This window comes from Silurus aristotelis (genome assembly GCF_946808225.1).
Source record: "Silurus aristotelis genome assembly, chromosome: 28".
Lineage (NCBI taxonomy): Eukaryota > Metazoa > Chordata > Actinopteri > Siluriformes > Siluridae > Silurus > Silurus aristotelis.
The window spans coordinates 1,918,011-1,941,389 of record NC_139601.1 but is presented as its reverse complement, the minus strand read 5'-3'; the positions used below and the strand labels follow the sequence as shown (position 1 = coordinate 1,941,389).

Here is a 23,379-nt window from a genome sequence, read left to right as displayed (position 1 = left end):
GATGCTCGATGTAAAATGGCAAGAGAAGGATGGTATAGGACGACACAAATCGAGGTAGAAACTATAAATTAGGTGGTCATTTCAGTCATGAAATCATGAGTCTGGATCTTACTGATTGACGACTATCTGAATGTAGTGATGTATTGAATGTTATAGAATTGAGTCCTAAATGCACTGGGATTACTGGAACAATTACAACAAATAACCACTACAGCCACATGAGGTTGGATTTAAATAAAGTACATAATTCACGCACCACTCGTTTCTTCTTGACTACAATTTTATTAGCGCGTTGATTCGTAACAAAAACAAAATACCCCCCCCCCTCCTGTTTTTCACTCCACTGCAAGAACTGATGTTCTGTGCCATGTACAGAACTGTAGAAATAATTGTGTATCCTGAATTGATAAAGGGGAAAAAAAAAACAGTATAAAGAGTGGAATCCAGGCTGAAAAAAAGCAGCCAGGCTGCCGTTACGTTCACCGTTATCCGTCTGCACAGAGACCATCAAACGGGCTTATGCAGAACTGTTCTAGATGTCCTTGATGACCTCCTCGAGTTCCTCTTTTGTGTACATGTGGAACGTCTTGTTGGGCTCTACTGTGGCCAGCTATGGAGTAAAGACAAAGAGGGGAAAAAAACACAAAGATTAATGTATCTAAACGAGCGTTTTTTTTTTTGTTTTTTTTTTTTTTTAGAAGGTTGTAGCTTAGTGGGTATGACGGTGTACTTTGGATCTGAAGCTCATGAGTTCAGATCCCAGCCACAACAAGATGCCACCAAGATCAATTTCTTTCCTGTCCTCATTTATAGCAGCTATAAACAGTCATTCCCTCACCTGCCTCTCTTTTTCTTTCTCTCTCTTTCACTTTCTCTCTTAATGTCAATAGAACAAAACAAAACAAAAACAAAAAAAACCCACTTTAGTACGTTACTGGAAAACAGGCAGGTGTAAATTCCACAGTCCCCCATCCAGAAAACTAGTTTTACAGAAAATAGATCCAATGAACTGTTACCAGAGGAACGACAGCAGTAGAACGAGTGCCTCAATATAACTTGAAGCCTCAATACCACCAGGGCTGCCTTTAAAGAAAACCAATCAACAAGCTCTGCACAAAGATCACAAAGTGAACTGTAGAAATGTGATTAAAGATTACCTCAATATTGGTAGCGTTCAGTTTCTCCTCCATAACCTGCTTCAGGATGGTGAGGGAAGACTTGATGGCTTCTTTTAACGTCATTGACTGGAAAAGGATAGATGGATAGGAAGCGGACAGATAAAACAATGCATTAATTTGACTATAATCCAATTATTACTCAGTACAGTTGCTTATTTACCTCTGACTTGCTGCTCATTATCTACTATCTGACAAACTGGATCCCCAAACAAAACAAATGGAAATGAAAGTATCCTGTAATTAAACTGTTAACAGTAAACGTGAACTCTGTGTGAAGATTTATATCACACTGTAAGGTCATGTGAGCAGTCATTCTGGGGTAGATATGAGCTTGGGGTGAGGTTGGAAGGGTTGTTATTTGGAGCTAAGCCCAGAGTCAACAGCGACTGGGGCAAATTCCAGTCCTATAATAACCTGTTGCTGGTTGTAGAAACAAGACGTGAGAGACTGCAGCATTCGGGCACATAATACAGTCACAACTGCATTAGGATCCAGACTAAATAAAAATAAGCATGTAAATGATGAAAGATGGAGGGGACTGGAGACTCCATTCAGATAGCTTTACTATAAACACACACACACACACACACACAGACGTCCAGTTTATTATTAATATAATATAATGCAGCACACTGAATGTACAAGTCCATGTTAATGAGTAGTTACTACAGAAACGATAAACTTGTGACTTGCAGCTGCATTACTGTCAAAAATAACGTGATATATATTTATAGAACATAACGTGATGTACATAATGCGCAATGGAACTGCAAACATGCATTTTCTCCGATCCTTTAAAAAAAAAAAAAAAAAAAAAAGACCCTTTTGTGTCATAAGCATTATTATTTATTTATTTGGTGTGTCCCGCGTATTCACCTTGTGGTAGACTTCCTGCAGAGAGCTCTGAGCGCCCTCGGATGCTGACCCGATCGCCCTGGCATCGCACTGCACGAACGTCCCCGACGGGTCCATGTGGTACCTGCGAACCGCGACACAGCAGAAACTCAACACATGAAATGAGAAAATGTCAGGTTTTATTCAGGGAGGGGGGGGGGGAGGTCACTTTCATTCCACTTTCAGCCTTGTTACTAGGATTCACTAATGGTCAGTAATGTACACTGTAAATCTGAGTAAAGTGCTCATGTAGATACTTACAGCTGGGGTCCCTTTTCATCCACACCTCCAAACAGCAAGGCAACACCAAAGGGACGACTCTGCGAACAGAAGAAGAATAGAGTTTAAATTAAACTGGACAATTAGATTAAATAAAAAAACTAATTTCTAACCACTTAGAATTTTTTTATACATATAAATACAAACTGAATAAAACTTTAAAACCACTTTTTTTTAGATAATATAAAGCATTGCGTAATAATGCAACACTGTATTCAACTTTATATCGTACATTATATGGACAAAAGTATTGATACACCAGATGCAATTCTTGTAGGTCTCCGCACTGGAACTCTGACTGCCCCACTAGTCTTCTCACCCTAGTGAAGTTCTAGTGGTGGTTCTTTGGTTTCTTCCCCAAACTGGCAGACAATCGTATAGGATGGGGATCATATAGGATGTGCACAAAACCAGCTTCATGAAGATCTGCTATAGAATTAAAACCCTACTGAACCTGAATATGAACCTCATCTACATCAGTATCTCTACAAAAAAAAAAGCTTGTGGAACATCTCAGGAGTGTGGAAGCTATTATAAGAGCAAACGCAGACTAAATGTGGAATGGGATGTTCAAAAAGCAGTACACACCAATCTTATGGTCAGGTGTCCACAAACTTTTGTGCATGTAGTGTATTAAAGAAGACCTACAATATGCTATTTGTCATGTCTTCAGTTATTCTTCCCACACAATATCACAGCTTTACAAATAAAACATTATTAAAATAATATAGATTTGGGACAATATGTAAAATATGCTTTACCATAGCGCCAGGGTCTGCGTCCTCCTCTCCGAACTGCAGAGCCAGGTTTGACACGGCCTGCGTCACACTCTCTACCGTCATCGTCTCGTTGTAGGTGAACCAGTGATTCTGCAGCACACAATCACACACATAGTTATCTTTATAAAGAATTGTTTGAGCACTATGATATTTAAAAATACCGGGTCGTTCGGCAAGAGATAATGCAGGGATGTGCACCGACCTGCGTTTCCACTCTCGCTTTGTCGATGAGCGTTTTAGCATCGGCGATCAGGCCACTCATAGCACAACCTGTGGAGAGGAAAAATAACAGGTCTGAAAGCGTGTTCAATAATTTAGCATTTTGAGTTTCTGTTTTAGTGTTATCATATATTTTATTTTCATTCATCATCATTTCACATTCAGTGTGCAATTCTTAAATTCAAATCTAAAGCAGAGTCTTTATTTTTTTTTTTTTAGAGATCCTATAGAGACAAAAGTTTGCGGACACACGACCTTATGATTGGTATGTGCTTTTTTTTTTTCTACTACCCTCATTTTTTCCTTATTTGTTGGTAAAAGAACCTCCACTCATTAGGAAAAAGATGTTCCACTAGATTTTGTGGCGATTTGTGCTCACTGAGCCACGAGAGTGTTAGCAGAGTGAGGTACTGATGTAGGTGAGGGTTAGACTTCATAATCATATCAATATGGTTAGAGGTATATAGCAGGAGATCTTCCACTCAAACCCATGTAGAAGCATATCTTTATTGAGTTTGCTTCTACATGGGTTTGAGTGGAAGATCTCCTGCTATATACCTCTAACCATATTGATGCCTCTGTGCACCATATTGATGCACAGAGGCTTTGTGATGCTGGAACATGTTTGTGTGTAAAGAAAGTTTCATGCTACAGCATTCGAATGTGTTTTATACAATTGTTAACAGTTTGGCGAAGAAATTAAATATGGCTGAAGAAAAAAAAAAAGGAAAAAAAACCCACAAAAACAGGTGTCCCAATACTTTTGTCCCCATAGGTTTGTATAAATTGGATATGAAACAACACAGTTTGCAGACAGTGCACAGAGGGCGACGTTACCGATGTGAGTGTCAATCTCTACGATCTTCTCGATGCTGCTGGGCTCCATCAGGGAAGAGGTGATTCTCTTCTCCACAGCGAGACACACCCCTTCTGACGTCTGAATGCCGATGGCTGTCGAGCCCAACTGCAAGAACGAGAGATTTTATTCAGTGTGTCGCAGCTTTACATGGGTGGTAATTAAAAATTAAGACAAAAAGAAATGTGTGGAAAGAGTTTTATGTGCAAATATTGTAGAATATTTATGACATGTTCATGGCATTTTTCTGGATTTTTGCACTCTACATGCTCGTGTAGCAAATACCTTGATGGCTTCGATGGCATACTCCACTTGAAAAAGTCTTCCTTCGGGGGAGAAAGTGTTCACGCCTCTGTGATGGGGGAAAAAAAAACGTCTCATTAGGACACTAAGAAACCAGCATGCGTCTCAAATACCATACCAGAGCGTAGTTCTAAAAGGAAAAGACAGAAATCTCAAACTACTTGTTTTTAATTAAATGAACACCTTTACAAAATAAAATTAAAAAATAAAAACAAAACAAAAAAAAAACACTACAGTTCATGACCCGAGTCTAATGTGACAAAACAAAATCTCCTTTTATAATGTGATTTATTATAATGAAAGAAACACAGGTGCAGATTCAGAAGTCAGACAGAAAATAAGTGCATTCATTGAACAACTTTCGATTCGACGGCATTGCACTTTCAGCTGCATCACTGAAATCCGTCCTGTCCATCTCCATCGTTCTTTAGTTCGTTTGTTTTCTAGCCATCAATGGATCAGTGCAGTAGTTTCCGGGGCACAATATTTCCCCCTTGCATTATTTTATAATATATATAATTTAATTACAATATTATTATTACAAAACTTAATTAGGTAAAGGTAAAATTACAGGTTTTGAAAAGTAGAAATAAGCAAGAGGGAATTGGGGAAATTGTTGAAATAAACATCCTGAATATTTAGCAGAAATGGAAATACATTAGTAGCGATCTCCCAGTAGGACCTGATGATGTGCTCAGTAGAAAGTTCTGCAGTTCTGCTCCTAATGACTCAGATACTAAAGTGAAAGTGAAAGTTCCCTCTGCACCGTTCAATCAAGGACAATACGCCAGTTTCTTACCTGTCATACTCTGATCTGGTCAGGAACATCCTGAATAGTCTAAAAAAAAAATATATAGAAAAAAAATAAATAAATAAGTGTAAGAAAATATCCTGGACTACTTTACAAAACACTCAGCTTCAAAGTCTGTATGAAAACAATCGCTAGTCTGGATGTGGGAAGGCCTCAAAGCTGATTGGTGGATCCCCCAAACGGAGGCGGGATTTTAAGATTTCCTTCAACGCTATTGGCTGAATGGTCTGCCAATCTTCCACCTGCTTCCCATTCATGCTAAAAAAATGATGACCGCTCCATTCATAGAGCATTATCAAACAAATTCCGCTCAGGTGAACCGGCTTTATTTAAATAATTCAGCTTTTCAAAAGTCCAAACATCACAGAGACGCTGTTAGACATTTTATTTAGCTATAACCTACCTGACAGCTACAAGCATGAACACACTCCTAGCCTGCTAGCTTACCGAGCAACTCATTTCCCACCCGTATTTAAACACATACATACTCCCGCGCTATAACGCATACATGCCGGAATACGAGTGGGAAAACAAATAACGCCAAAACCCGTCTCAAGTTAGCCCCTGCGCTCAGTCAAACTTTTATTTTATTCCTCTCAGAAATTATTTTAAAGGTTCTAATATCTTTAAAAAAAACGTTATTCGAGAAAAAAAGCAAAAAACAGGACCTCTTTCTTATTTATCACACATGATAATGAAAAGCTGTTATACGAACATCTTACCTCTTCTCGCAGCAGAGTGAGTTTGCTCGTTTCAGCGGTTGCAGGAAGTGCGTCTGTTTAACGGTCCGGAAGAAACTATGGCACCCACAATATTAGTTCCTACCCACAAATACAGAACTGATATAGAAATGTTATTTTGTTAACCAGCTCTGTATACACAATACCTCATATTAACCTTTAATTAAAAAAAAATCTTTATTAAATAAAATAATAGTTATTCAGTGAATATTTTTGAGATACAGCTGTATGGCAAAGTGTAACAATAACAGAAAATATATTCTTATTAGGGCTGTTAATCGATTACATTTTTTAATCGCAATTAATCGCATGATTGTCATGGATTAACTAGTGAGTAATCAAAACTTAATTGCACATATTTATCTGTTCTAAATGTACCTTAAATTATTAACTTTTTAATACTCTAATCAACATGTTCATGGACACTTATGGATGCTTTATGCAAATGTATGTTTATTATTAGTAAAACCAAACTCCACACAAAGCATTCAGACAAAATATTCTCGTAAGTGTTTTAAATTACATAATCATCAGGACACCAAACTGAACTTTTGTTGTTTCCACACGAACTGTTTCAATTGCCAGATGTGTGCGTCATGGTGTATTTTGGTGCTCGATTTGAGACTCAGTAAAACAAATGCTTACAATAATGCTAACAAGAGAAGGCAAAAGAAGAAGAAGAAGAGGAGGAAGAGTTTTTACAACTTCTTTTCAAAGCGCGTCAAGCACCTTCTGCTATTTGCGCTAGAGTTTCACAAGGTGTCAAAAAGGCGACTTTAGACATGGATCTTTATCTTCAGGAAGAGGTGAAATCTTCAGGAGCCAAATGTGACGAGTAGGGTGGGTGCAAAAATTTGATTCGGCGAGAAACTCGAGGTGTGAAGAGAACTCAGTGACAGGGTGCACGCAAGGCAGTAGTAGTCGCGGTAATGCACGTGTGTAGAATAACGCCAGTTGCGCAGCTATCGATGTATATGGAACAATATCTTTCAGCAGGCTGATTTATGAAGGTCGGTGCTCCCTGGGACTGTGTGTGCAGACTCGTGCTGCCATCTGTTGGCCTCGTACAAAATGAGTCTTGACATTTTTGAATACCACCTTGTATATGTAAACACTGGATGTTCAGCAGCAATTTTTGCACACAAGTTCACAAGTTTTGTTCATTTAAAAGAGGGTGTGTGTGTGTGTGTGTGTGTGTGTGTGTGTGTGTGTGTGTGTGTGCCAAATCCGCTCGTATTGAAGAGTCGAATTCAATTGTGGAAAGATTTTGTACATGGTATGGTTGTGAGGCACCAAAAGGCCTGAAAGTTTCCATAAGAAAACCAGAACCTGGTGATGCATCATATAATTTATAACAGGACCACAGACTTTACTTACAAATAAAATCCAGGCAGAAGTTTAGCTTAATGACACTACCCTTCAATACAGTTACAGTTTTCCTATAAGGACGTGTTTTCAACCTAAAGTTGTTATCATTCGAAAGGTTGTGAGTTCAAATCCTACTGTTCTTAAAGCCTTTAAACCATCAATTGTTCAGTTGTAAAAAACAACAACAACAACAAAAAAAAAACAAAGTGTAAGTTGTAATGGATAAATGTGTCCTTCAAACAGTGTTAATAAATAAATACACGATACAGCCGAAAACACACGTCCATCACACCCATTCTTCCACCAGACACAACATCTGAAGAACACAAATATACAGAGTCGCATACATGGCGTGTAAAGGTTGGAGCAGAAGAAGAAGAAGAAGAACTTGAAAGACCTGATCACACTAATGCTCTTGGAGCTGAATGAACTAATCCCCAAAATCTAGTGGGAAGTCTTCATGGAGGAGTGGAGGGGGGGGGGGGGAAGGGAAATCTCTGGAATCTGCTGTGATCTGCAATCACGTGTGTGGGTGTGATGATGATGGTGGTGATGATGGGTGCAGAAACTTTTTTTTTTTCTTTTTAAGGGAAGTCTGTCCCTTTAAGAGTGAAATGAGGTCACGTGACCGCTGCTGGGTAGAAAGTTTGACAAGTTTGACCGACGCACAAGAATCTTTCTGTCTCCCGGATACCTCCTACACCCCGGAACCTCCGCGATCTGCTCCATTTTTATCCACCTCAGATCACATCTACTTGTGAGAAGAAGCCCGAGGAGATCCTTCACACCATGGACTTGCCCCAGGTGATTTAATTTTCCTCCTTGTTTTTTTGGGGGGGGTTTTTCTGCGCGTCGCTCTCCGACATAACCCTCCTGTTTGCTCTGAGCGAGGCCGCATCCCAAATTGCTCCCTAGTGCCCTAAACATGCGCACTACCCCGGATGTGCTTGAACGCCGTCCGCTCCAGATGTGGCGCCCTGCATACGGAACGTCGAGCCGTTTGGGACGCAACTCGTTTTTAACGTATTTAGAGATAGCAGATGTAAAATAAAAAAAGATTTTATATGATTTTTGTATTTATTTGTTCTTTTATTTCAATGTAGAAACTTCGGTCCGGTTTCAAACTGGACCTGGGACCCCTGAAAGAGCCGCTGGGATTTATTCGTCTTCTGGAGTGGGTGAGTTTCTGGGATAAGTTAGTGTCTAACAGACTTTACAATGCGATTAAAAACCATGCAGAGAGAAAGAGAGGAAAAAGAGTCAGAAACGTGGGCGTATGTTTCAAGGTGAACTTGATCACATGACTGTGTTCTAGACAGTGAGGGGGCACAAACTTATGCACAAAGTGAAACTTTCTGATAAAAAAAATGCATGCAAATATGTGTGTGTTTACACAGTATACATCATACATCGATCAGGTTCAGGCATAACATTATGACCACCTGCTTAATATTGTGTTGTTCCCCTTTTTTCTGCTAAAACAGTCTTGACCCATCGAGCATTAACACCATTAACTTCTTCGGTTGCCCACGACCCTGTCGCTGGTTCACTACTGTTCCTTCCTTGGAGCACTTTTGATAGATACTGACCACTGCAGACCAGGAACATCCCACAAGAGCTGCAGTTTTGGAGATGCTCTGACCCAGACGTCTAGACGTCACAATTTGTAAAACTCAAATCCTTAGTCTCGCTAATTTTTCCTGCTTCTAACACGTCAACTTTGAAGACAGAATGTGTGCTTGCTGCTAATAAATAAATCCCCCTTCAGATCAGGATTTTGCAATTTAGGGATTGTTAATTTATTATTATTATTATTATTATTTGACTTTGCATCTTCTCCATGATCACATTAAATAGGTGAAAAAGCTTTTTTTTGAGATGAAACACCACGTGTCAGACTGGTGGTGTTCTCTGACCTCACGGTTCCTCTCTGAGGTAATATGTTGCCCAGGTTGCTCTTTTTTCTTTCACGTGAATCGCGTTGATGCAAATTCTTATGCCGGGAGTTCCTAAAAGTTTACATGTGTTGTTGAGTGAACCGGATTAGGAGCTGTAATTAGCTCTTCGTAGATCGGTAAACATAAGATTGAGCAACAGTCAGCATAGGGCCCAGGAAAATCTACATGCCAAACCCTGACACCCCCTCCACACTCACAAACACACACACACACACACACGCAAGCATACACACCCTTCAGTAATATTCTCAGCTCCTCCACTCAGCTCCAGCTGCTCTTCATGGTGACCGTATATCAGTTACAGTTGTTCATGTTTGAGTGTGGAGAAGGTTTCACATGTGTGCCCTTTACATTAAATACAACTACAGCTAAACAAAGAGCTGTGTTTACTCTGTAAATATTTCATTATTTCTTCCCCCCCCCCCCCACACACACAGCAGTCCTGATGTGTACGTGTGTTTGAACCCTCTGGGCGTACGTGTAGTATAAATACTGTAAAGATCTCACGTCCAGAATAAGAACGAATTGAAATCCGAAACCACGTCGGAGACCAGATTTTATAATCACGATGGTCACATGAGCCGTCGCAGAAAAGTGTTCTGTTCGTCTTAGCATAACGTTTTCTTGTTTGTTTTTTTATAACAGTCTCCACGCTGTAATGTTAATTAACAGGTGTAGCGTTTCAGGGTTGAGCTGAAAACCAGCCAAGGAACATGTTACAGTAGATGCCAGCAGCTGCCTCTTTCAGACACACACACACAATCATCCCTCCATCCTTCCTACAGCCTATAGTGCAGGATCAGGCCTTCTCAGAAAGGAAGTTTCTTCTCTGTTTGCTTAAGGCGGGAGAAGGAGGAGGTGACGGGCCGTTTGTATCAGAATCACGCTGAGGCAGGAGGGGAGTTACCAGGAAACCTGCCGCGTCCTGTTTAACACACAAACACGGCCGTATGAAGGCCAACTAGTCCACAAGAACGAGCAGGTGGCTAATTTCCTTCTCACTCTTGAAAACGAGAATCTGCATTACAGAAAAGGGGCCTCAGTGTGTTAAAAAATAGCTCAGTGGTTAAAGATAAACAACCTGCTCTGCTATATAGGCCACATCGGCCCTTTTTAAGTCTTCGGCTGTTTATAAATGAATGATAAAGCGATTGAGAAAGCAGGTCACGGTATTGAAATTCTGGGGTTCGGCGATACGGCAGATATATCGTATCGCGATTCTCTCCTGCGATGCGCCAAAACGTCCTCAAAAAGAAATTGCCAAAGATGAGTGATGGGTTTACAGACACCACAATGATCAGTTTGATATATAAAATTGTATGATGTCGTGTGAACTAGGACGATGTGGTATGATGTTTGGAACTAGGACTTCCTGGGGTGTGGAAATCGTTTAGAATGTTTGCGAGCTCGATTCGAACGTCATGATCGTGTCCCGTCTGATCTACCGCTGGTGTATCGTTTCCTGTCTCCCACACACCACAGACGTAGACTAGATTATGAAGCTCACAATGAGCAGACGGAAGGCAGTAAGAAGTCTGGGGTTAACGTGGATATGACCGAGGGAGTCACTGATGATGACCGAGAACAGAGACATTCCTGATCATCATCATCATCTTTTCTTTGCTTGTGTTCTATATGGTGGATCTTCAGTCTGGACACATTCAGTAGAGAACAACAATTGAAATTCTTTTGTATTAATATGATGTGAGGTTCAGTCACCAGTGTGACACTAAAACAGGTAGTAATAATCACTACTTTTTACTGAAGTACGTGTCAGAGCCCAAACTTCTTTACTTTAACTTGAGTAAAAAAGTGCAGTCAGAACTTTTACCAGAGTCTTTTAAAACATGAGTATCTGCACTTTTACTTGAGTGAAGGACGTGTGGACTTTTGTCTTTTCTTATGTGAAGCATGGCTAAAAAAAAAAAAATGCAAATCGTTACATGCCTAGTGCGTCGTTTTGTTCGCCCTCCCTCATGTTTACTTGTTCTTCAAAATCAGTCTGTGTTCTGAACGGCTTCTGTTAACAGGGATGATGATGATGATGATGATGATGATGATGGTGGTGGAGGCTCGGTGATGTGTGAAATGGTAAACAATGTGGGATGAAGATCCTGAACGTGACCATGAATTAAAGATGAGTCTTTTTTTTGTTTGTTAGTTTTTTTTTCACCTGCTGTGGAGAATCTAGGTGAAGCGTATCGAGCTGACGATAGCGTCTTTAGGTTCGTTTTGCATGCACAAGACCGAAGGGAAAGCAAGCGTGAAATCAAAACTTCAGTGTGGAAGCTGATCTAAACCGAAACCGTGGTGCTGCAGTGATGCTGAACCTCTCACACTGATCTTTTATCATGTGCACGCTTTTATTCGGATCCTGAATGAAAACAAAACTCTTGTCTGTGTATCGTTTGGGTTTCCGTTGATATCGAAGTATTATATTTAGTGCCACACGCACTACAGTGTGTACAAGGATCCGGGCAGGACCTCATAAGGCGATCTTTCGGTTCGTTTCGCACCGTTTTCAAGCATTCCGTCACAAACCTGCGGTCAAACTCGGGTCTGACTGAACTGTGATTCACTGGGAAGAGAACAGAAAAGAAAATTGAAGGATGCGAAATGGCCAGAAATCCACAATGGAGATGCCAAGCCGTGCTGTTTGTTCTCACACAGGCCGGTGTTTTGACGTCGCCCCTCCCGTGAGCCGGCGTGGTTTATTCTTTCAGCAGTGTGTCCGCGGTAAAGTTTAATCCGGCACCGAGCGAGGAGCAGATCCGTTAACATTAGCGTAATTATTAACTGACCTCGCTTTGTTCGAGACCGGATGAACGAGAAATCCAGAGGGTCCGAACGAATTGGACAGATTTTCAAATGATCATTGCAGCATATCTGCAGCACAAACATGTTTCTGATCAGAGCAGGGGGTCAGATGGAGTTAATTCTGATAATTCCTCATAATGTATCTCATATCCTTCATAGAATGTTTCAGTAAAGCAATTCCATAACCAAGTTATCTAAATACAGTGTGGTACAGGGAAATGGAAACTATTTTGGAACTAGGAGTTGGCGACCCCGGGGCGATCGATAGTGGGTTTTACCGATAGCTAGGTCGGATCAAACTGACATGTGGTGTCAGTGATTCGCCTCTAGAGGCCGCTCTCGTCATCACCGGCACTACCCAGAAAAACTATCGTGATGGATTTTTGACGATAGCCGAACCGAAAAACCGATGACGGTCGGCTTCTAGTTTGGAATCAGTGAAAGCTCGTTTAGATGGGTTGGCTTCCAGTGCATCTTAAAATGTCTTCTATACTCAGAAACACATCCATCTTTTGTTTATAAAGCCTTGCTTCGGATCTACACCGTGAGCTCGGATCTGCTGTCGTTTTTTGTTTTGTTTTATCGTTGCGGATTTGAATTCCACTCCTGTGATGGACGACGGCTCCGAAAAGAATCCCTTTCCCTCATCCGCTGACTTTATTTACAATACCGCACACGTATGTCCTCCGTCAGCTCTTTTGTGGCCACCGAGTGCCCCGTTGTTCCGACTGAATTTCTGCTGAAACTCAGAGAGCGTTTTGGTGGTCTTCAAACGTACGCTATACCTCTTCCTCAACTCTGCTGAGTCAGCATATCAGACACACAGAGATGATGATGATTCGGGTGGTTTCTGTAACGACCTATAAGCAGCTTCTTTCCTGAGAGGCAGGAAGTGGTGGAATTATGGATGCTGAGTCAGAGAAATGCGGAGAGGGACAGAAAGGGAAACGGAGCGAGGAGAGGGATTCATGCTGGGAACGTTTAAGAACGTTTGAGAAGTATACAATGTAGACTAAGGTTAACATTATATTTACTATAGTCTACACGGATGATTGATTCGGCTCTGCGTTTTTCCTGCACACATGATGCACGCACATCTAACTCTACTGGCCCAGATTAGATTAGGCCCCGAATTAGATTGTTTATCGTCAGTTCTGCAGGCGAAATAGAGTTCGGTGTATCCATGATGATGAGCAGGTTGTTTGTCTTCATTGTAGCTTGTAGAGTAAGAAAATCTACACAGTCTGAGCAGCGTTTTGCGACTTCAATGAAATGTCGGGGCGGTAAAAGTAAAAAAAAATGCACTCGGGGATATTTTTATTTACATCCAAACGTGGGCGTTGAAATATTTTCTATTAAGCGTGGCGTAGACCTTCTTACATTCCACACATCAAAAAGACTCCTCTTTTTTTTACCTTGGTTGGTTTTACTCGAACTACAACCTGCGATATTGCCACCTGATTGGTCAGAAGATGAAAGGTGCTTTCTTATCACGCAGGTCTTAGAGTAGATATTAATAACGCTCTGTCGAGTCTTTGACGTCTCAGGATGGTGCTATTAAAGGTAAAGCTAGAGTTATTTTATCGACTGACATTTGCTTCGACTCTATTTTAATTTCTTTAAATAGCGTCAATTAAATAGTTGTTAATTTATACGGTAATAAACACTCTGACCGTTCGATGTTGGGATGTTGCTCGAGCCAGATTTTTTTTTTTATTACATTTTGGACAGTCAAGTACATTTGGGATGAGAGCTCTCATCTGAAAGTCTAATGTTGTTCTAATGTTGCAGCTCTTCAGCATCTTCGCCTTTGCTACCACTGGCGGATATGAGGGATCCCTGATCATGACGCTTAAATGTCCAGATAAATCTACGGACATTACTGCAAAGTTCGGCTATCCTTTCAGGTAAACAGAATCACCATTGCATTGTTCAAAAAGGTGTCCACAGGGGGAAGTGGTAGCTCAGAGGTTAAAGGTGAATGACCGATCGGAGGGTTGAGGGTTTAAGAACCGGTATCGCCAAGTTGCTACTCTTGGGGCCCTTGGGGTAGGCCCTGAACCTTCATTGCTCCAGGGGAGCTGTATCATGGCTGACCCTGACATTCCTAACATCACTGGGATATGAGAAGAAAGAATTTTACTGTAAAGTGTGTGGTGGTATCAAAAAATTTCGAGCCTAGTTTTGTAACACACCAACAGATGGCAGCACGAGGCTGCACGCACAGTCACAGGGAGCACTGACCTTTATGTCAGTGTGCCAAAAAAGATCGTTCTGTGTACATCAGAAGCCGTGCAACTGGTGCTGCTCTGAACAAGTGCACACCCCGTCATCGAGGCTCCTCCTCACACGTCTCTCTTGAAACCGCATGATCTCACTTCTGCACTACCCTACTCGCCAGATTTGAAGATGATGAAGATCCAGCTCATAGGTCGCCGTTTTGACAACGGATCGTGGAGATCCAGAGTGACTCGCAGAAGGTGCTTCAAAAAGAAGACTTCGGGACATGTTCCAGAAACGACAGGAATGCTGGGAGCATTGTATTGCTGTGCAAAGGGACTATTTTAAAGGTGATAGTCGAAACTTTGATACCACCTCAGACAAGTATAAAGCACCTTTCTTTCTTCTTCTTTCCGTCAGTCAGGTCCTGTAAGTGTGTTTAGACGGAAAATTTGACCCAATGCTGTCTTTTCTTATTGTATATTTAGTAACGGATTACACGTAGAATTGTACGTTTTACTGAACAATGAACACATTGTATAATCATTATATATATCGTCCTATAACTATAAGACTCCTTGCAAGGTTGTAAAGTGTTGTTTTGTCTTTGTTTTTTATTTCTTTTACAGTCCTCAGACTGTAGGATCTTCAGGAAATAGGCTTTGCAGATTCCTAGTTAGAAAAAAATGTGACCAGTAACAGATAAAAAGCCGTCCGTCATTAATCATTCATTGTGTTGAAGCCTTGCTGTGGCAAAGGGGCGTGTTTTATTAAACCTACCGCACCCTGCCTTCTTTATATCACTCTGTATTACATACACTTTCTTTACTTAACATAGCGTAAGATTTAATATCAAAAATGTTGGTTTTCAGACATTTTCTATATTTTCTCTCTCTCTTTATCAGGCTTCCCAGTCAATCCTTCCAAATCCCAATCTGCAACTCCACCTTGCCCGGCAACGTGACCTACCTGCGTGGAGACTTCTCGTCCTCCGCCGAGTTCTTCGTGTCCGTGGGCGTCTTTGCTTTCCTCTACTGCACCTTCACCCTCATCCTGTACCTGGGCTACCAGCACATCTACAGAGAAACACCCCGAGGACCCGTTGTGGTGAGTGAGCGGGAATGAGGACTGTTGCATTGCAAAGGGATGAGGAAAAAGAGGGGAGAGAGGGATAGAAAGAATAAATAAATGCAAGAGAGTTTGCTTAGTGATTGGCCGTGTATCTGGAGTGGGATTCTGTGATCCTGCTTTTCATAAAATGATGAGGAAATAAATAAGAACGAAAATCAGTGCTCATGGCATAAATAAAGATGCTGTGCAATTATTCAGTTATTCATCCTTAGGAACTGCCCGGTCACGGTCATGGTGGTAAGGGGGTTTAGCTCAGTGGTTATGATGTATGGATAATCCTAAGGGTATGAGTTCAAATCCCACCACAGCTAAGCTGCCACTGATGGGCCCTTGAGCAAGACCAGGATCTTAACCCTCCACTGCTCAGTTGTTTGAATGAGAATTTGGATGAGGGCGTGCGTCAAATGTGGTGAAGGTGAAAGTAAACGAGGCTGCTGGTTTGTTCATATTTTGTGAAGAAAATTTCACAGGATGCTTCAAACACACACAAAAAAACCCACATTCTATTTCTAATATTTTTCCTGGCATTAGGGTTTAGATATAATTGAAGGTGTGGCAGATAAAACTCCGCCTTTCTAGTTTAGGCCACGCCCACTTGTTTGATGTACAGCTATAAATATTAGTTCAGTTTTACAGCAGGCATCTGGAGATAAGAAAAAATCCCTACCGCCTTACTTTCTCCACACTTTTCTCAGTTTTTTGTGTTTTTTTCCCTCTCCAGGATCTGATTTTGAGCGGGATCTTCGCGTTCCTGTGGCTTGTCTCGTCCTCTGCCTGGGGAAAGGGTCTGACTGACGTGAAACACGCCACCAACCTCGACGAGTTGGTGAATTACTGCACTCCGAAGTGTGAGGCCAAACTCCACCCTGCCATGGGGCGCCTTAATTCCTCTGTGGTGAGAGAAACATCTCGTAATAAAAAAATAATCTAATAACCGTGTGTGTGTGTGTGTGTGTGTGTGTGTGTGTGTGTGTGTGTGTGTGTGTGTGTGTGTGTGTGTGTGTGTGTGTGTGTGTGTGTGTGTGAGGCTGCATCTACAGCAAAAAAAAATTGTCTAAAAATTTTCTTTGGTCCACACTTTCGTTTTCGATCGTTACCCAAATGTTGCTCATCCACGCTGAAGCATCTCATGTCCCTGTACTGAACGTGAGCACATTAGTGGGGACATGACTTAATTGTTGATATACAATACAAACCTTCTGTTCATCTCTCATTTAGGTCTTCGGCTTCCTCAATCTCATCCTGTGGGCAGGAAACTGTTGGTTCATCTTTAAGGAGACTCCGTTCCACAAGCCTGCGCAGCCTCCCTCTAACATGGAGCAAGGCGGCAGCTCCTAATTGGACAAGGCAGGCTCCTCCCACTCCGTTCAAGCCAATCAGAAGTTAGAGTATGCCACTGTGGGGTCACACAGACTCGTCCTAAAGTAAAGTTTGATAAGAAGAACGCTCTGGTCCGGGTGCTGTTTTCAGCGTTCAGAACGTCCACCCTGGACCTTTTCAGCTTTGGGTTTAAGCTCAAAAGCGTTCGTCTCGGTTGTGTTGCCTGGTGCAAATGTTCTAGTCCCATAAATTGTTTTGCGTTGTTACTAATCTTTTCTCGTTCTGTCTTTACAGTGGAGTGCAAGAAAAAAAAATGCTTTTTGTCTGCCAGCACCTCACCAAATACTTTCCTTTATCACCACAAATAAAATAAAAAAATGGTATATTAGTTCAAAATAAAAGAAAACGCTCGATTTTGAGTTCAAAAGTTAGCACCCCCCCTTACAGATATTATCTATTACTTTTGAATGTTTAGTCTCTTCATCCTTTACTAAAGATGTTTAAAAAAAAAACCATCATCTTTTGGTTATATCCTGAGGTGCCAATATTTTAGCTACAGCATTTCCCATTTCCATTCCTTCTCAAAGCGATAAACGAATTTAGTGCCATGTTCACCCTTTTTCTTGTGTGTTATCTTCTTTTCTTTTGTTTTTTCCTCAGCGACTAGATATTTTAATTGTCAGAAATGTTGGCAGCTCAGTATTTCCATTCAGCTCCGTCAGCAAACAGGTTCTACTTTTTTTTCCTAATTAAAAATCAGTTTTATAATCTAGTTTTTGGTTGATTTGGAAGGAATATAAAATATGAAGGGGGTGCAAACTTTTGCACTCAACTGTATATGCGCTTAAACGTGCGTGTGTGTTTGTATATGCTGAATGTATATATACATACAGTACAGACCAAAAGTTTGGACACACCTGCTCATTCAAGGAGTTTTCTTTATTTTCATGACTATGAAAATTGTAGATTCACACTGAAGGCATCAAAACTATGAATTAACACATGTGGAATTATATATGGAATTATATACATAACAAAAAAGTGTGAAACAACTGAAAAATGTCATATTGTAGGTTCTTCAAAGTAGCCACCTTTTGCTTAGATTACTGCTTTGCACACTCTTGGCATTCTCTTGATGGCTACTTTGAAGAACCTACAATATGACATATTTTCACTTCACTTTTTTGTTATGTATATAATTCCATATATAATTCCACATGTGTTAATTCATAGTTTTGATGCCTTCAGTGTGAATCTACAATTTTCATAGTCATGAAAATAAAGAAAACTCCTTGAATGAGCAGGTGTGTCCAAACTTTTGGTCTGTACTGTGTATACACACACACACACACACACACACTCTAATAATCCACTGATAGATTTCTGAGTCTCTTTATATAATTGTGTGTTTTTTTTTTTTTTTTTGTTCTTCTGCTTTACGATTCACAAATCCGTGCCTTACACACGTGTGTCGGGATGCAAATCGCTTCCCCAAAAACACATATAGAGTATGAAGATGCTTCTGAGAAAGTGCCTTTAATACGTCCTGTGGTCTCTTTGAGATCTCTGACCGACTCCTGACCTTAATATCGTACCACGTCATGTTCCACGTGTTCACGCTTTTCGTTTAATTGCGTGATAACTGCTGTTAAATGACCTGCCATCACCAAACAGATTGTTTTTTTTGAGGAAGGTATAGTTGTGTCCAAAAATAGGAACAATTAAACACTAAATTCCTTTTTTTTTTTTGGTTCCTGTTTATTTCCTCTCTGAGGAAAATCTAATATCCAACACTACACTTCCATGTGCTGACATTTCATTTACAGAGAAGAAGAAAATCCTAATTATTAATCTGAGTTGTAACTGATTTCCGACACTGATTTCTATTTTCCTCTTTTGGTCCGATAATAAGGACCTACGATAAGACGTCTGTATAAACCATCATTACTCCACATAATCACCTGTGTGACCGATTTATTACCACGTGCCTGTTTGCGAGTAATTATTACATCACTTGTAGCCAGTTTACACCAAGTGTCATGACCTTGTTGAGAGGAATAACACGATTACACATCACCCTGTCGCTTTCTGTTTCTTATGTTTTATTTTATTACATTTGTTTTATTTTTGATTCGCCTTTGTGCCTTCGAAATCTGAGCGCCTTAGCAACACTGTGCCTTAATCTCTAATCCTAGTTTTTTTTTTTTTTTTATAATAATAATTGTGTTTTCACAGAAACTGTTCCAAAGTGAGTTTTGATATTAACATTAATAAACACAGTGAATTCAGTTCGGTCTGTGCAGCTTTAAACTCCAGCATACCTGCTTGTTTTCATATCACCTCGGCTCTCTGATGTTTTAATGGCACCTGAATACACTTTAGGTTAGACATCTTTTTTTTTTTTTTTTTTTAAACAGGTTGAAATACGTTCTTACGCAACATTTTGTACCTGAGAAGAAGGAAAAAAAAATTACTGAGTTTGCATTTTGCAGGTTGCTTTCTGTGAATTTTTGTGTTAAGTATTAAATGAAGAGAGCTCTATTGCTTTGTGTCTGTGTGTTTTGTGAAACTGCTGTGTGATACCAACCACTAGATGGCGGTATGATTATATGGATACAGATATTAATTTTAGTCTGAGTCGTTCTTTAATCACGTGACTCCAATAGACACTATGCAGTCTATTATACAGGAAACAGAATTGAGTCGTTCATCTCATGAGTCCTCTGGTCCGAGTCGTTCTTTTGTCACGTGACTTTATCCTTTTATTTTTATTTTTTGGTGACACGATTGTCACAATAATTATGGGGGTCACGTGCCAAAAGAACTAACGACACGGACCAGAAGATATGAGCTGCATTGTCATAGTTTTATTATTAGAACTGTAGTCAAAGTTGGTGTATGTAGACGTGTTGCAGGATCTGTTTACCGAAAAATAGGATTTTTATTTATTTATGATCATTAAATGACTCAATAAAAGATTCGTTCATTTTAATGCACGAGATTCAAAGAACCAAGTCGCTAAAATGATCCGATCTTTTATCACTATTGTCTAGTCTATGGGAGTCACGTTACAAAAGAACGAACGACTCGTACTCGACGATTCGAGAGGTAAACTACTCCATTCTGATTTCTGTACCTACAGAGATTTTGCGATGCTTAATAAACGAATCACTCTTTGAGATGACTCGGTCAAAATATACTACACTCCACTGCCCTCCCTCTTATTCACCACTGGTGAACAGTGAGGAAGTAAATACAATTCATTACTGTATTCAAGTCGCTTTTTCTCGTATCTGTAATTTACTGAAGTATTTCCATTTGAGGAGATTTTACTTTACTGCATTACTACTTTACTTTTTACTCAACTACATTTAGCGCAATCAGTTGTTTAGGATAAAAACTTAACTGGTCAAACAAAACAATGTTTGGCGCTTATCTACCGATCACCAACATACAGTTCAGCACATTCAGAACATTTACAGAGGAATAAATGATGAAGAAACCTCAGACTCGAACTCACCACTACACACGTGACCTCATTTATATGCTTTTTCTGGAAGTAGTTGAAAAATAAGGTTTTGGGTTCATGATAATTGTAATAGAAATCAGTGTTTGAGTCTTTAATATCATTTTATTAATAGATCAGTGTGCTGAGAGTCACATCAGAGTCTTTTCACATAAACTGAGGTGATCACAAAGATTCTTGTAATAAAAATGATAACAGGAACATTATAGTTATAATAAATCATAGTACTTTGGATACTTGAGTACATTTGAAGGCAAAAACTTTTGGACTTTTACTCAAGTGAAAGGGACTTTACTTTTACTGGAGTCACATTTAACTACATGGTTTGTGTACTTTGTCCGCCACGATCATTCACACACTCTTACTGACATTCTTTAGTCTCAACCTGCTTCCTAATCTCACCACAAATCACAATATCACCGTTCAGCGAATGCTATTACGCCTTATAAACGGGTTATAAACCTGTAAAAAACTCTAAAGTGCCCCTAGTGGACATTTCTGGGGTTTGAACTCTCAGCAATAATTAACAAAAAGAAGACTTCTTGTACTTCTCATAAACCAAACCAGATAATAGATAGCAAATGAATAAAAGCGTGTGTTTGTAGAAATTATAAAAAAAAAAAAAAACAGAACGCTAGCACGTGTGTACAATTTTTAAATATCAAGAATATAAGCATTCAGGTAATTTAAATGCTCTAACATCGCCTAATAATAATAATAATAATGGTGATATTAATAATAATAATAATAATAATAATAACAATACAAATAATAATAATAATAATAATAATAATAATAATAATAAATAAAATTCTAGTTCTTCTATGTTGGGTGGAGGATCGGTGTGGTGTGATATCGCACCTCCTTGCGGCACGTCGTAGAAACTGCAGCCTGACCTGTAACGCACATGCGCGAACGCTTCACGGTCGCGGTTCGAGCTGTGGCGCGTCTACGTTCGTTCAGTAATGACGTCAGATGGAGAAAAAAAAAAGTAATGACGTCAGATGTAACGTCCACGACATAATGTTCGCAAATAACAATTAAAAACAGATTTACAATTTAGGCAAATACTAAACGGGAACGCTTTTCTCTTCGTTCCGTCTTTCTATCTGTCACAGAAAATCCTTCTAGATTTGAACAAGTGTGGGTTCAGCACACCATATTCCACTAGAACATTCGCGGTGGATGTCATTGAGAGGCTCTATGCTGCTCGATAAGCCTTATTGAATTCAATCCTCATCCTCATCTAGCTTTCCACAGCTTCTCAACTAATGACCAACCTCTTCCGTCTTGGAATTTCGGTCATAGCAGGTGGGTTTGAGGGGAATCCACATCTGCTTTTCACCGTTGTCCCACAAGGTTTAGTGCTGGTTCCTCTTTTGTTCTCCATTGATACTTAATCTCCTGCTGAGGTCTTATCTTCACACTTCACCACTGCTATGTGGACGACACTCAACTCATCCTCTCGGTCACTCTCTGATAATCGCGTTTCTTCTCGGATCTCAGTCGACATCTTGTCTTACTTCTGGCGGAACTGAGCTGTTTATTCTAGCTGATTAATCTTAAATCTTCCAATATGACAATTTGACACTGATATTTTGAGAATAACGTCGTAGCAGTACGTGATAAACTATGACTTTCCCAACCATATGTGGTTCTTTACCAAACTGTTATCGCAAAGCTAAATGCACACAATTGTACAGGACGTCTTTGGATGCTGGAACATGAAATTTTCCCTTTACTTGAACAAGGAGATTCAAACCTGTTGACAATGCCCCTGTGCACAAAGCAAACTTTATGAAGATCTGCTTTGCATGGGTTGGAGTGAAAGATCTCCTAATATAGAGCCAAGGCCACACCTGATATTCCCTTAAAAAAAACGAAGGTCTAAACAGGTGGAATCTGGCAAGGCTTGGTTGCAATGAAAACCTGCACCCTCACCAGGCCTTTCTGGAAATTATTGGACACCACTAACCTACTGTTAAATGCCTGCTGAAAGCCAGTAGCTTTCTGTAGTTACTATAGCATGGAAAACCTCCCTGAGAATAAGGAAGAAACTTTGATGGAGGATCAGAAATTAAGAAAGTGACATGATCATTGGTCAGTGGTACCTCAGAGGGAGACTTTACACTATGACTATATGATACCAACAGGATACTATAGAATACGGATGGTTTAAATGCCTTCTTTTGTATATTATTAGCTAAAAGAATCTGAGGATTTCGACGGTTCGAGGGTTTTATTGTGTTACAGCACCACCCACTGGCCGGGGTAGGCTTCACATTGATGTGTGCTGGGGCCCCTAAAAAAAGTCATATTAAAGTGATGAGATAGTTTTAACTCCTGGTTCTAAGGTTTAAGAAATTTTTAATAAATTAATCCAGATTAAACAAATTATTTGTGTTTTTGTGTTCTTTTTTTTGAGAGAGCGAGTAATAAATTTCTGAGATGGGGGGGATGGTGGACACGTTTAGAAACAAGAGAATGTATGAAATAAGTATATGCACACACACACACACTCACACGCACGCACACAGAGGAAGAGCCGTGAATGCAGACAGGCGTGCAGCCTTCGCCCGCGGGAGCGCGCATTATGACGTAAGTGAGTCGCCGCGCCGTGATGATGGCGGTGCGTGAACGCGCAGTTAAAGTAATGGCTGCTCTGGAACGGCGGGTGCCTTGTCTCGACGAATTCGTGGGTCAAAGCTGGAGCATCTGGGCAGAGAGGATTCACCTGACAGCATCGGACGGTGAGTGATCGCCCTCCCACCGATTTTTCCCCACATTCGGGTGAAAAAAGTCGGTCGGATGCGCTTTATTTTCGCCGAAAGGCACGGCATCCCTAACCAATGTTACCCAAACAAAGAACCTGCCAGGTCCTAGCGCTGGCCGTCTGTGTGGTTTCCTTCAGGTCCTCTTAGCGCATACTTGCTCTCACTTTATGACTCCGGACTTCGTTGTTTCGAAATAAAAAAAATGC

The 23,379-nt window shown here is 40.3% G+C and overlaps 3 protein-coding genes across 3 annotated transcripts in view; 2 read left to right on the top strand and 1 right to left on the bottom strand.

Annotated features, from left to right (window-relative positions):
• Positions 1-262: 262 nt before the first annotated feature.
• Positions 263-6,140, bottom strand: psma5 (proteasome 20S subunit alpha 5). Its single transcript, XM_083533860.1, has 10 exons — positions 6,042-6,140; positions 5,308-5,346; positions 4,491-4,557; positions 4,187-4,313; positions 3,333-3,400; positions 3,113-3,220; positions 2,334-2,392; positions 2,055-2,157; positions 1,158-1,244; positions 263-610 (listed from the first exon to the last, which is right to left on the bottom strand). The coding sequence occupies exons 2-10, from the start codon at positions 5,334-5,336 to the stop codon at positions 533-535; spliced, it is 726 nt and encodes a 241-aa protein (XP_083389986.1). The 5' UTR covers positions 5,337-5,346; positions 6,042-6,140; the 3' UTR covers positions 263-532.
• A 1,906-nt stretch (positions 6,141-8,046) lies between these two features.
• On the top strand, positions 8,047-17,143 carry sypl2a (synaptophysin-like 2a). Its single transcript, XM_083533861.1, has 6 exons — positions 8,047-8,231; positions 8,531-8,605; positions 13,994-14,109; positions 15,328-15,529; positions 16,275-16,448; positions 16,772-17,143. Exons 1-6 carry the CDS (start codon positions 8,217-8,219, stop codon positions 16,889-16,891), a joined length of 702 nt encoding a protein of 233 aa, XP_083389987.1. The 5' UTR covers positions 8,047-8,216; the 3' UTR covers positions 16,892-17,143.
• Positions 17,144-22,928: 5,785 nt separating this feature from the next.
• atxn7l2a (ataxin 7-like 2a) overlaps positions 22,929-23,379 on the top strand; it is an 8,501-nt gene continuing 8,050 nt past the window's right edge. The window contains exon 1 of the mRNA XM_083533803.1: positions 22,929-23,149. Within this exon, the coding sequence (XP_083389929.1) occupies positions 23,020-23,149 (130 nt within the window). The 5' untranslated portion in view covers positions 22,929-23,019. The remainder of the gene's footprint in view (positions 23,150-23,379) is intronic.

What these genes read in the sequence shown, in the direction of transcription:
- sypl2a (XM_083533861.1), top strand. An exon ending in CACCCCGAGGACCCGTTGTG is followed by an intron (nt 15,530 to 16,274) that starts GTGAGTGAGCGG and finishes TTCCCTCTCCAG; the next exon opens with GATCTGATTTTGAGCGGGAT. An exon ending in GGCGCCTTAATTCCTCTGTG is followed by an intron (nt 16,449 to 16,771) that starts GTGAGAGAAACA and finishes TCTCTCATTTAG; the next exon opens with GTCTTCGGCTTCCTCAATCT.
- psma5 (XM_083533860.1), bottom strand. Translation starts at nt 5,336, where the DNA reads ATGTTCCTGACCAGATCAGAGTATGACAG. An exon ending in ACCAGATCAGAGTATGACAG is followed by an intron (nt 4,558 to 5,307) that starts GTAAGAAACTGG and finishes CCCCCATCACAG; the next exon opens with AGGCGTGAACACTTTCTCCC. An exon ending in TGCAGGAAGTCTACCACAAG is followed by an intron (nt 1,245 to 2,054) that starts GTGAATACGCGG and finishes ATCCTTTTCCAG; the next exon opens with TCAATGACGTTAAAAGAAGC.